Genomic DNA, 11,679 nt, shown 5'->3' with positions numbered 1-11,679 from the left:
AGAGCGGGCGCACGGAGGTGGGGGGGGACCTGGCCGTCAGGCAGGAGGAGCGGCCAGGCCACACGGGGGGGTCGCCCAGACCCGAGTCATTTACTCAAGAAAGGTAAGACCCGAAGAGGATCAGCGAGAAAAATAAAGCCGTCCAAAGGCAGGGAGATGGGGTGAGATCAAAGCACAAGCAAATCGTTTTAAAAGTAGGGAAACGGTGCAACACAGAATTCTGTGAAGTACAGAATAACCTGAGGGTCCTCATGTGGCCTGAGTATAGGCGCAAAATCCTTGACTGCCGACTGGAACTACTAACTAGGACCAGCTGTGCAGTAACACAGTGATGTACTGTTATCAGTGATGACTGTGACCTTTATTTGAGTCGGGTGAAATGAGTTAAATGCTAGTAAGTCCATTAATAAAATCTCTCACATCAGTAAGTAGAATGAGGAAAAGAAAAGGTAATCGCAGTCCGTGGTACAATTTTAACTCATTTCTGTTTGAAAACAAACCAGAACTGTCAGGAAGGCTTGGGGCAGCGGGTCTTCGGTGCTTTCAAGTGGCCGCCAGTGGTCTGTGTGGTGGAGAGCGGCAGTGCCACCCTCCTTCAGATATGGGACTGATCAAGTTCATCTGCCTTGCCGTGAGGGTCTTTTAAAACTTTAATATTCCATCAAGTTTTTACTTTCTTCCTTTATGTGATTTTTAGGAAAGTACGAAGAAAACACAAATGCCCCGTAATTCCACTCACTGGATAAACCCCCGTTAGACTCGTAAAATAAGATTACACGCAGAAGGCTAAAAGAACTGCAGAGAAAAGCAGAAAGTGCACAGTCCCCCACCCCTGGCCCCCATCCCTCTCTGCACAGGTGACAGTGTCTTGTCTGTTCTCCAGAGTGTGTGCAGCCTGTAGATTGTTTTATTGAAAAAGTAACCCAGGCACCTAACCAAAAAACAATTTTTTTACACAAATGGATATGCAAAGTAAAGTTATTCCCACCTCGGACCTCAGTCACACTCTTCAAAAGCAGCATTTGATCGTTGTGCACTGACATTTCTAGAAGTTTCCACGCATGTCAGCACTGGCCCTGCTGGCTGGAGCTCCAGCTGCAGCCCCCGTCTTTGCTGCAGCAAGTCCAGCCCCTTTCCCACAGAGCTAGAGCCATTTAGAGGTGGGAAGGGTTGTAGGTAGACAGGTGTGGTGGGCCGTCCCCCCAGCTGGGCAGGGGGCAACCACACCTGAGACCTGAGTGCTGTTCAGTGAGCCCTGGCAGGTCAGGGAGGGGTGCCCAGGGTGGGCGCTGAGGTCAGTGGCACATCTTGTGTTATATACATTTTTATATCTGAAGTGTATTTAATGTTCAGTTTCATGATTTCTTTCATGACTTCTGAATACTTTAAATACAATGCAGGTGTTAACACTTGGGTTACCATATTTATCTTCCATAATCCTAAACTATCAGTGGTCATTTTACTTTCATATTATGATCACTGGCACATACAAGCGGATCCTTGTGTTTACCTGTTCTTTCCATACCTTACTTTTTATTTACTTCCATATCCCTCGTGGTGACCTTTTCATATCAGGCAAATATTGCCCTAATTTTCCTCTCAAAACCTTGATAGGATTCTATCCTGTGGATTCCTACAACCAGACCCTTTAATTTACATCTTCAGGGGTTTTTGGCGTGCAGTCTTTTATCATTCCAGGTGATGTTGCAGGAAATGCCCTTGCTTATTATTATCAATACTTTACATTTTCCCCCCAAATTCTGGACCTGACCGGGTCCTATTCAAATGGGAGGCTGTAGAAGTAATGAGAGCCCCGTCACCGGGCAGCAGAGACCCGTGTGCCATGCCTGGTGGGTTTCCACGTATAGCATTAGTAGCCGAGGATACACAGGAAGATTTGTTCAAAACACTTCACGCACCATGAGATGCTAAGGCCGCCCCCCAGGCGCCCTTTGCCCACAGACCCTGCATCCCCCTTCCTGTCCAGCGCTGCTCACCTGGTGGGTCTCCTGGCCTAAGACCCTCCACCGCTGATCCAAGCCCTAAACCAGGGTCTTTCCTTCTTCAGCGCCTGAGTTAGGGAGGTTTTAGCATATTTCGCTCCTTTCCGCAAGTGTTGACTTGGTTACGTTAACCTGAAGGTAGATGGAAAGTCTGTGTTTGGACCTTTAAGTATCTAACCTTAATTAACACATCACCAAGATCAACAGCGGACTTCAGGAGACTTGGAGCCGCCTGCCAGATGAGTCGGTTGGGTCACAGTGGTTAGATTGGCACGGCTACCCGCAGCTCCTGTCGTTGGGAGCGCTGACCGTGCAGGCCGGGCGGGCGCCCGCCGAGACGGGCTGTCTGGAAGTGGCCTCCGAGGACACACGGCCCGCCTCACCGCTGGTGGAGGGGGCCCTCTCGGAGACGAGCCCCCGCGCCCTGTCCCTCTTTGCTCTCACCCCGACCTGTGTGTGCTGGGGCGAGGGGGCGGGGCGCGTGCGCCGCCGGGGTCCGTGGCAGGGCTGGGGCCCCCGAAGAGCCGCCGCGCTCCGTCCGCAGGCATGAAGACCAAGCACGCGCTGCGCCACCACATGAAACTGCACAAGGGCATCAAGGAGTACGAGTGCAGGGAGTGCCACCGCAAGTTCGCGCAGAAGGTCAACATGCTCAAGCACTACAAGAGGCACACGGGTGAGTCAGCCCCGGCCGCGGCGCCCTCGCGGAGGGACAGGGCCAGCGGTGCAGGCGCGGCTCGGGGAAGCGCCGCCGCTGCCCCTCGCGGCCTTTAGCTCCCAGCAGGCCCCGGGTTTCCCGACCGAGCTCTCGGAGGTGGGTCGCTTGGGTGGCCGGGTGTCTCAGAAGCTCCCGGTCCCTGCGAGCGCCCTGCGTCCTTGTGCGCCCTCACGGAGCTCGGGTTACCGCCCAGCTAGCTGTCCTCAACGCCTTCCCTTCCGCTCAGCCGTCGCCCTGCAGGAGCGTGTGAGGGAGAAACCGTCAGACAAGGGCCCAGGGCGTGTGTACACGCCGGTCGTTCTGTCGTCTGGATGTGTCCATCAGTAGGGCAGTGGCTAAATTATGGTGTGTTCACCATGAGGGACAGTGCACCCCTGCAAGTGATGGAATCGTGTGTTAAGTTACACAGACGTTCGTGGTCCAGTGGGAGAGAAACCAGCCTCTACAACAAATGAGTTTATTGTTTTATAAAACATTTGTGTATGGATGAACGTGTGTGTATAAGAGGATTAAGATCGACAGCGGAGTGAGAGATGGTTATCCCTGGGTGATGAAGTTGTGTCTGAAGTTTCTGGTAGGAGCCTCTGGTTGGTTCCATGTTCTCCCTAAAACGCACCTGAGTCCTGCCACTGCCTGGCCCAGCTCGCCTGTGCGCCCACCTCTCTCACTGCCCCCAGGGCTGTCCAGGCCACCACGCAGGTCTGCTTTGGGTCCCCCTGGAGTGCCAGCCCCCAGGGCACTGGCCTTTCACAAAAGTGTGCTGCCCTTCTCTTCCTGGGGAAGCTCATCCGTTTCACTCCCCCTTTTCTGGGAAGCGTTCACCCCCTGGGACTGGGTCCTGCGCCACCTCTCGGGTCTCACAACAGTGCACCTGCTGGGCTGTAGCGGCCTCTGGCCTCCAAAAGCCGCAGTGAGCGTACGAGGGGTTCGCCGAATACGGGGCCAAGATAAGTCCGAGATGAGTGGACCCTGAAAATCACTTACCTAGTTTTCCATTTGGGGGGAAACCTTTATTTAAAAGGCATTCTGAGGATCCACTTTCTTGTCAGTTTGGGGAGAGAAACAGTGCAATGCCTTGATGCTTCCTTGCCGGGTTGCAGGCAGGCAAGGTGGTCACCCCAGACCGAGTGACTGATCTGAACAGTCAGGACGGGAGTGAAGCGGGTGGAAGCCTTAAACGTGTCATAAACGTGGCCCTGCCTTCCCTGGCCGCGAGCTCTGCAGAGTAAGCTCTTTGAATCGGATGCTGCTGAGACTCTGTGGCAATCTGTGGGCCTCGGGCTGAAACTGTCCTTGTCACCCCTTCTGCGGAAGGAGCTCGCCTGGGTGCCGGCCACAGGGTAGCTTTCAAGCCACAGCGTGCCGGTCGCGTGTGGGAACGAACACTTACTGTCTGCTCTCTCCTGGTAATTTACCTGCCGTGCAGCTTCTGCAAATACAGAAATGTGTCAAGGACGAGACAGCTTCTGCGTGTAGTTAAACACTCGTGAAACGTGAAATTAAGCGTGCCTTTTTCTGCAGGGATTAAAGACTTCATGTGCGAACTGTGCGGAAAAACTTTCAGCGAGAGAAACACGATGGAGACGCACAAGCTCATCCACACGGGTAAGCGCGGCACCTGGGGACCGGCCGGCCGCCCGCCGCGGGCTCCGCTGAGGCCATCGGAGCGTGCGCGGTGGGGACGGCACGGCTGTGGTGCTGTTGGTAGGCCTTTTCGGATGTTTTGGTGCTGTTCTGCCTGAACGGTGGCCCCTCGCCCCCAAAACGTCAGCCCAGCAAAATTTTCGGACATTGGAGTAGCGACTGGGCTCCGGGAGGGGAGGAGGCCGCGCTGCCTGTCCCGCGGCCTGACCGCCGGGTGGGTGACCCGGCGGCTGAGCCCGCTCACGACCCGTGCTTCCTCTTCTGCCCCGTGCGCGTGGGAAGTGGGCAAGCAGTGGACGTGCTCCGTGTGCGACAAGAAGTACGTCACCGAGTACATGCTGCAGAAGCACGTGCAGCTCACGCACGACAAGGTGGAGGCCCAGAGCTGCCAGCTGTGCGGGACCAGGGTGTCCACCAGGGCCTCCATGAGCAGACACATGCGGCGCAAGCACCCCGAGGTGAGCCTGGGCGGGCGCCCCTCTGCCCGCCTCCCCCCGCCTCCCCGCGCGGGCCCCACCCCTGCCCAGAGACCCCGCCGCGCTGGCTCACCATCCCCGCCCCCGCACAGGCCCGTGGTTCCTCCCGGCGGGGCCTGGGCCCGGCAGCTCCCCTCCACCTGCGCGCCGACGGCGCTGAACGAGTGAGTGGACAGAAGAGCCTGGCGCGTGTTTTTTGCTGAGGTTATGAATTACATTCTCGCTGGAATTACGGCGAGACGGGAGTGCGACCCTCACCCCTCCTCCTTTCCTCCCTTTGGGCGACTAAAAACGATTCAGGACGGGAGCCTCCGTGTGGTGTTAGGGGCTGATTAGAAGGTGGCCCTGGGGACCGAGGGGGAGAAGCTGTATCGAGGCAGATAGACACCGGCTCACCCGTGGGCTGGTTCTAAAGACAGGTCCAGCGCACTGAAGAATTTAATGCTTTTTAAAAAGAAGTAAACTGAGAAACAAAGCTAGAAGGAAGTACGGGAAAATAGCTATATCACTGAAAGGTGGAAACTTGCTAAGCGCAAAAGCGGTGAGAGGAGTCTCGAACAAACGATTCGACTAAGCGGCATAACATTTAGAACTTCTGTAGGTCAAAGGGAAAACGGAAGAAATGTGGTAAGATATTACTACCGTTAACGGATAGGAACTGTTAACATTAAAGGTAATATGCATTCCACGAGTAGAACACAAAGAACCCAGTGTGTCCACGGAGGTTCATGAAAGCGAACACCTGTGGTTAAGACACAGGAGAAAGCCTTTAACGGTAGAGGTGCCATCCTTCCTCCGTTAGATTAGAGGAGGTTCTTAGATTCAAAATGCCTGTGCGCCGGGCGTGAGCCGGGTGCCCGGCTGTGCCGTGTCCTCCTGGGGGGGTAGCGTGACCATCCCTCCATTTATAAATGACTACTTGGACCCCTCAATGTCCAGCAAGAGGAATGTGATTAAGTTAGTGGTAGTTTAGTGATGTGCGTGAATGTGACGTGTTTGCAGAGAACCCTGAGTGAAAGCGTGTTTGCTGTAAGAAAGCCGTACACACCGTGCGTGTACCGCGTGTGTATACACTATGTCATTCACGTTGTGTGTGTTTATGGCATACTCACGTATGTAATATAAATGGGGTGGGCGAAACGAGAAAGGACGAAAACATTACACGGTGGTCTTCTCCTGGCGTTGAAGTTTTGGTTATTTCTTCTCTTGTTCTCCATTTTAAATAATTTCCTCTAGTGAACATGGGTTACGTTCGCAATTATAAAAGCACCCTCTGCCTCATGTGGATGGTAGGTGCGTCTTTTTCTGCGTCACCTTGACCCTGAGCTCTGGGGACCCCGAGGAGCTGGGGCTCCACCAGCTTCGCTCTCCTCACTCTTGGCCTTTTCCACCTAGTGGCCAGCTAGCGTTTCCACCTAGAAAAACAAAGTTGGGAGAGCAGGAGCCCGAAGTGCCAGCATCCACCCGCTGCCCAGTGTCGGCAGACAGTGCCCTCCAGGTCTCGGGGCCCAGGGCCGGCGCTGCAGGCTCCCCCGGGGGCTCGTGACGTGTGGGAGTGATTTCTCGGTGACGTGTGGGTGTTTGTAGCTACACGTGCTAACAGCGCGCATGGCAGTTTTTGCAGACGGGTCGTGTGATGCTGGGTGCGGGAGGCCTTGCGGGCGCGGAGCAGCTCGGCAGACGCTTCCGTCTGGTTGACGGTCGCTTCCTAGCCCGCCCCTCTGTGCGGCCACCTCTTTGCACCTCCTCCTCTCACGCCCACCATGCGGGTGGCACAGCGCTCTGGAGGGGACGCCGGCAGACGGAGGGCTCCCCTTTCGGGGCTCTGTTCTCAGTCCCTTTTGTCTCTGAAGCCTTCAGCCTCTTCCCCCGTTGATCCTCTGACGTTTCTCTGTCCTTTCCTTCTGTGTTGCTCAAACAGATACAGTTAAGTGCCTGTGGGGATGAGCGCTGGTGACCAGCCGGACAGGGTGCGCCCCGTCCTCCTGGACCGACCGTCTAGGGTGGGAGACGGGGGGTGGGTAGGACGCAGACAAGTCAGACAGAGAGGAAGAGCTGGAGTGAGGCCGAGGGAGGGCTCTGCTGCTGTGTGGGTGCCACCCTGGGGCCCGGCTGCGCAGGGGTGCGGGGCAGGGGGCCACGCAGTGTGGGCACAGACTCGGGGGCAGGGGTCCCGTGGAGGCCGGCTGAGGTGTTAAGCGTAAACTGCTTTCACCCATTGGAGACCTTTCAGAATTGATGCGATTTTATGACTTCAAGGTATGGTCTTTCCCTCTGCTTTGAGTGAACCTTCCATTCAAACAAATCCAAACACACAAAGTACTTTGCGTGCGTGGTCTTCCCTCTGAGTAAGAGCGAAGCCAGCAGATGCTTCTGTGGTTGTTCTTCGTGGCGTGAGCTTCCAGACCGTGTGACTAGGACGCTGATGATGTCGTCGTTGACGATGATGGAGGTGAGGGTGATAGTGACGGTGGTGACAGCGATGGAGGTGCTGATGGTGAGGGTGGGAGAGGACGGTGGCATCTGGCTGCTGTGACTAAGCTTTGCAGCGTCACAGTCACACTTGGGTCCTCAGCGCCACGTCAGCATTTACGTTGCAACACACATGACCACGACCTCCTTGCTGGCCGTCCTTTCAGAGAACGCCCAGCCCTGGTCTTGGAACCTAAGTCCGGAAATGCAGCTCCCCGTCATTCTGCTTAAATGAGCCCCACCCGCTACGTATAGCCTGTAATTTTGTTCTTAATTTTTTTTGACAAAGAATGTAGAGATGCTTGCAGAGCCATTTGGCTGAAGAGCCCGTGCAGGTACTTTCCTGGTCCCCCTGCTCTCGTGTAGTCTTTGCACAGCACTTCCCTTCTTCAGCAACTCCCCGTTTCCACACCTCCCTCCCAGGGATTCCGTTCTCTCTGCGCTCAGGGTCCGTCGCCCCACCTGTGATTTGTTCACTTAAGTGATCCCAGTCACGGTACAGCCGGCGTCAGCAGGTGTGTGGGTCAGGTTCAGGGAAGACCGGGTGGACCCCGGGCGTGTGTCGTGGCGTAAGGGTCTGCGTGCTGGGGACCGGCCGGTGCGGCTCACAGGTGCACTTCATCAGAAATGACCAGTGAAACTACCCGGACTTCTCTACTTTTCAGGTAGAAAAGTCACGTGTGTACAGTGTAAATGTCTCACTCTCGAAGGTTCCTTGTAGGACAGGTTTCCTGTATCTTGTCCCGCTCCGCTCTCGGTTTGAAAGAACAAGATTGAGTGAGAATGCACTATGCGTTACACACTAGGCACGTTAGTGTTTTCACTAAACTAAAAGGGAAGGAATAGTCTCCACCCTCGAGCGGTGGGCAGTGCAGTGACACACGGACAGGGGCGAGGTAACACCCCCGTGTGTGAGAGCGCAGCAGAAACTTGAAGAGAGGGGGCCTGGGAGGAGGGAAGGAGAGCCCGGACGGGACTGTGGAATCCAGGTTTTCAAGTCCTGAGCAGGGCCCGTGAGGGCGTGGGCGCCTTTGAGGGTGACGGCCTGTCGGCGCGTTTCTGGGTCCCGCCTGACCTGAGCCTGGGCCTTCGGGCGTGGTGTCCCGGGCTCACTGCCCTGTGGTCACTCCTAGGTCCTGGCCGTGAGGATCGACGACCTGGACCACCTCCCCGAGACCACCACCATCGACGCCTCCTCCATCGGTATCGTCCAGGTGAGGCCTGCGCACGCGGGGCCCGGGACGTCTCACCCGAGGGGCCCCGGCAGGTATCCTGAGTAGCCTTTGGGAAAAACCCCCACGTTTCACGCTCGTTTGCCGCTGTTTTATCGGTTGGTCGTCACCCCAGGAGCCTTTTACTTTCTGTAAAAGTTTCTAGAATTTCAGTTTCCTGAATCCTGACATATCTCCTTTTAGAGAAGAGATGGTTTCTTAAGTCACAGCTCCCCAGAGAAAACAGTCAATAGAGAGCGTGTGTACACGTGCGTACGTGTGTGTACAGAGATAATTAGATTTATTTTAAGGACTTGGTGCCCACGAGTGTGGAGCTGGCAAGTCCAGAACTTTCAGGACGGGCCGGAGGCTGGAGACCCAGGAGGAGCTGATGCTGTGCCCGAGGTCCATCTGGAGACAGAGTTCCCTCTTCCTCTGGGAGCTCCAGCCTTTTTTCTCGAGGCCTTCGCCCGATGGGACGAGGCCCACCCGCATTGCAGAGGGTGCTTGGCATGACTCAGTACCCACCGATTTCGGCGTTAATCACATCTGAAAGATACCTTCACGGCAGCCTCTAGACTGGTGTTCAACCACCCAGCCGGGTGCCCGAGCCCAGCCACGGTGACACTTAAACTTAAGCATCACAGGTGGTTTTCAGAAAAGCTTGTTAGCACAATTAGATTATTAGAAGCAAAATAACTTTCAACGTGTTAGGCGAACTTACTTTTAAGAGGAATTTTTAGTCAGTACCTTTATATAAAGAGCTTCTCTTATTTTATTTTATTTTATTTTATTTTTTTGTGGTACGCGGGCCTCTCACTGCTGTGGCCTCTCCCGTTGCGGAGCGCAGGCTCAGCGGTCATGGCTCACGGGCCCAGCCGCTCCGCGGCATGTGGGATCTTCCTGGACCGGGGCACGAAGCCGTGTCCCCTGCATCGGCAGGCGGACTCTCAACCACTGCGCCACCAGGGAAGCCCAGCTTCTCTTCTTTTAAAGGAAACGTGTCATGCTCTCGGTTATTTTAAACTCACGTTTCTACCTCTGTGTCTTGCAACGGAGCTTTGGGCGCGGCGCTCAGCGGCCGGGTTGTACTGAGCCGCCGTGCCCCACGCCTCAGCAGCCCCGGAGGGCCAGGACCACGCCCACCCCTGGCCGGGGCAGCCCCTCCTCAGGATCTGCCTGCCGCTGGGTGGGGGCAAGTCTCATGGATGGCACCAAGGACCAGGAGGGAGGAGAGCCTTGCTGGCCACCATGGCTCGGCGGCCTCCGTGATGCTGGGCCAGCCCAGCTGTAGGTCGGAAAACAGGCCACACTTGGCAGCTCAAGAAGACGTGTGCAGGGCACCCGTCTGGGGTCACCATTACCGCTGGGCCCTGTTTGCTGTCCCCAGAAAAGGTGACCGTACAGTTCTTGCGGTCAGCCTCATTTTGATCCGAGATCGTGTCTGCAGTGAGTTTGGTTCAGCCAGGGGATGAGAGTCCTGATGTGAAAGCATTTTTCAGTCTCAGACTGAGCTCAGCAGGGCTGAAACAGTGGCTCAAAAAATCTGCTGTTAGAGATGTTCCTATTTCAGCACAAAATGTGTCTTTTAAAAATATGGCTGGTATCTAAAATCCTTCACCTGAAAGAAAAGCAACTGAAACCAACAGGAACCTGCCCCCGTCCTTAGAAGTGCAAGTTAGCGGACAGGCCTGGTCACGTGGTGTCCAGGAGCAGGGCCGGGCCGCGCTGGCCGCTTCGGGGACACGGCCCGTTGACCCGCCGTTGTCGCGCCTTCTCTTCCTGCAGCCTGAGCTGAGCCTGGGGCAGGAGGATCTGGCGGAAGGGAAGCACGTGAAAGCCGCCAGGAGGACTCACAAGAGGAAGCAGAAGCCGGAGGATGAGGCCGGGGCCGCGGGGCCCGAGGAGGCCTCCTTCAGCGAGTTCTCGGAGAAGGAGGCCACGTTCTCGGGCGGCGTCGGGGACGAGACCAGCTCCGCCGTGCAGAGCATCCAGCAGGTCGCCGCTCCCCGTGCAGGGCTGGGGGCCCCGGGCGCGGGGGGCCTGGGCTCTGGCCGTGGGCAGCACGTTCCCCGTTTCCCAGCTTAGACCCAGAAGTCACCGCCATCCTCCCGGCTTGGGAACGGGTCTGCGTCTAGTTTGGGGAGGTCCTCAATGGCCTGAGCGTGCCGGCCAGTCAGGCAGGGCCCGAGTCTGCATGCCAGGGCGTGTGGCCGGCCAGCCTGCTGCTTTTAACCAAGGCTTCCCCGCTGGGGTTTCGAGGCCCCCGGCTCCTGGTCGGCGTGTGTCGGACGCCACACCCCTCCCCTGACTGGCCCTGGTCATCCTGGTTGCAGACGTCCCTGCGTTTCGGCCCTGTCTGTGGGGAAGAGCATGGCTTGCGTTTTCATTTATTAGCTCTGGCCCTGCACGTTGGTTCACTGCCCTTCTGACCTTTACAGTTGCGATTTCCATTTACCTTCATCACTTCACAGGAGTTAAGAGACAGTGAAGAATGAGCTCGGTTTTTCTCATTACTTTCTTCTGTTTTTTTTCCTAGCTACGGAAGCCCTTTGCTTTTCAGCTCCAGCCGATGGCCTCGATGACGGTGTCTGTATCTTGCTTCTCTCTTTCACTAGAATTCTTTCCCAGGAAAAATGAACTTGGTTTAACCCCTCAGCAGCAGGTGTTTTAACTCCTTGCTTTGGGCCAGGAGCGTGATGCTTCCAGCGTCACGAGATGGCCTCCGAGACAAAGTATAGCACAGGAAGCCGCCCGTGTTCTCGATTCCGCAGGAACTAACGGTCCCGTGTTGTGCGTGACTCTTCCAGGTGGTGGTGACGCTGGGCGACCCCAATGTGACCACCCCGTCGAGCTCCGTCGGCCTGACCAACATCACCGTGACCCCCATCACCACCGCGGCCGGGACTCAGTTTACCAACCTCCAGCCGGTGGCCGTCGGGCACCTGACCGCCCCGGAGCGCCAGCTGCAGCTGGACAACTCCATCCTGACCGTGACCTTTGACACCGTCAGTGGCTCTGCTGTGCTGCACAACCGCCAGGACGACCTCCAGATCCACCCCCAGCCGGAAGCCTCGAATCCGCAGTCGGTGGCCCACTTCATCAACCTGACCACCCTGGTCAACTCCATCACGCCCCTGGGGAGCCACCTTGGC

General features: G+C 56.3%; 1 protein-coding gene across 1 annotated transcript in view; it reads left to right on the top strand.

The window, feature by feature from the left end:
• Positions 1–11,679, top strand: part of PRDM15 (PR/SET domain 15) — a 70,120-nt gene that overhangs the window by 44,097 nt on the left and 14,344 nt on the right. The window contains exons 19-24 of the mRNA XM_024758436.1: positions 2,549–2,679; positions 4,243–4,326; positions 4,648–4,823; positions 8,447–8,527; positions 10,313–10,522; positions 11,335–11,677. Coding sequence (XP_024614204.1) covers positions 2,549–2,679; positions 4,243–4,326; positions 4,648–4,823; positions 8,447–8,527; positions 10,313–10,522; positions 11,335–11,677 — 1,025 coding nt within the window. The remainder of the gene's footprint in view (positions 1–2,548; positions 2,680–4,242; positions 4,327–4,647; positions 4,824–8,446; positions 8,528–10,312; positions 10,523–11,334; positions 11,678–11,679) is intronic.

The sequence above is a fragment of the Neophocaena asiaeorientalis genome, unplaced genomic scaffold (genome assembly GCF_003031525.2).
Source record: "Neophocaena asiaeorientalis asiaeorientalis breed wild unplaced genomic scaffold, Neophocaena_asiaeorientalis_V1.1 scaffold45, whole genome shotgun sequence".
Classification (NCBI taxonomy): Eukaryota; Metazoa; Chordata; class Mammalia; order Artiodactyla; family Phocoenidae; genus Neophocaena; species Neophocaena asiaeorientalis.
The sequence above is the reverse complement of the archived record's forward strand: the minus strand, read 5'-3'. Positions and strand labels throughout refer to the sequence as shown.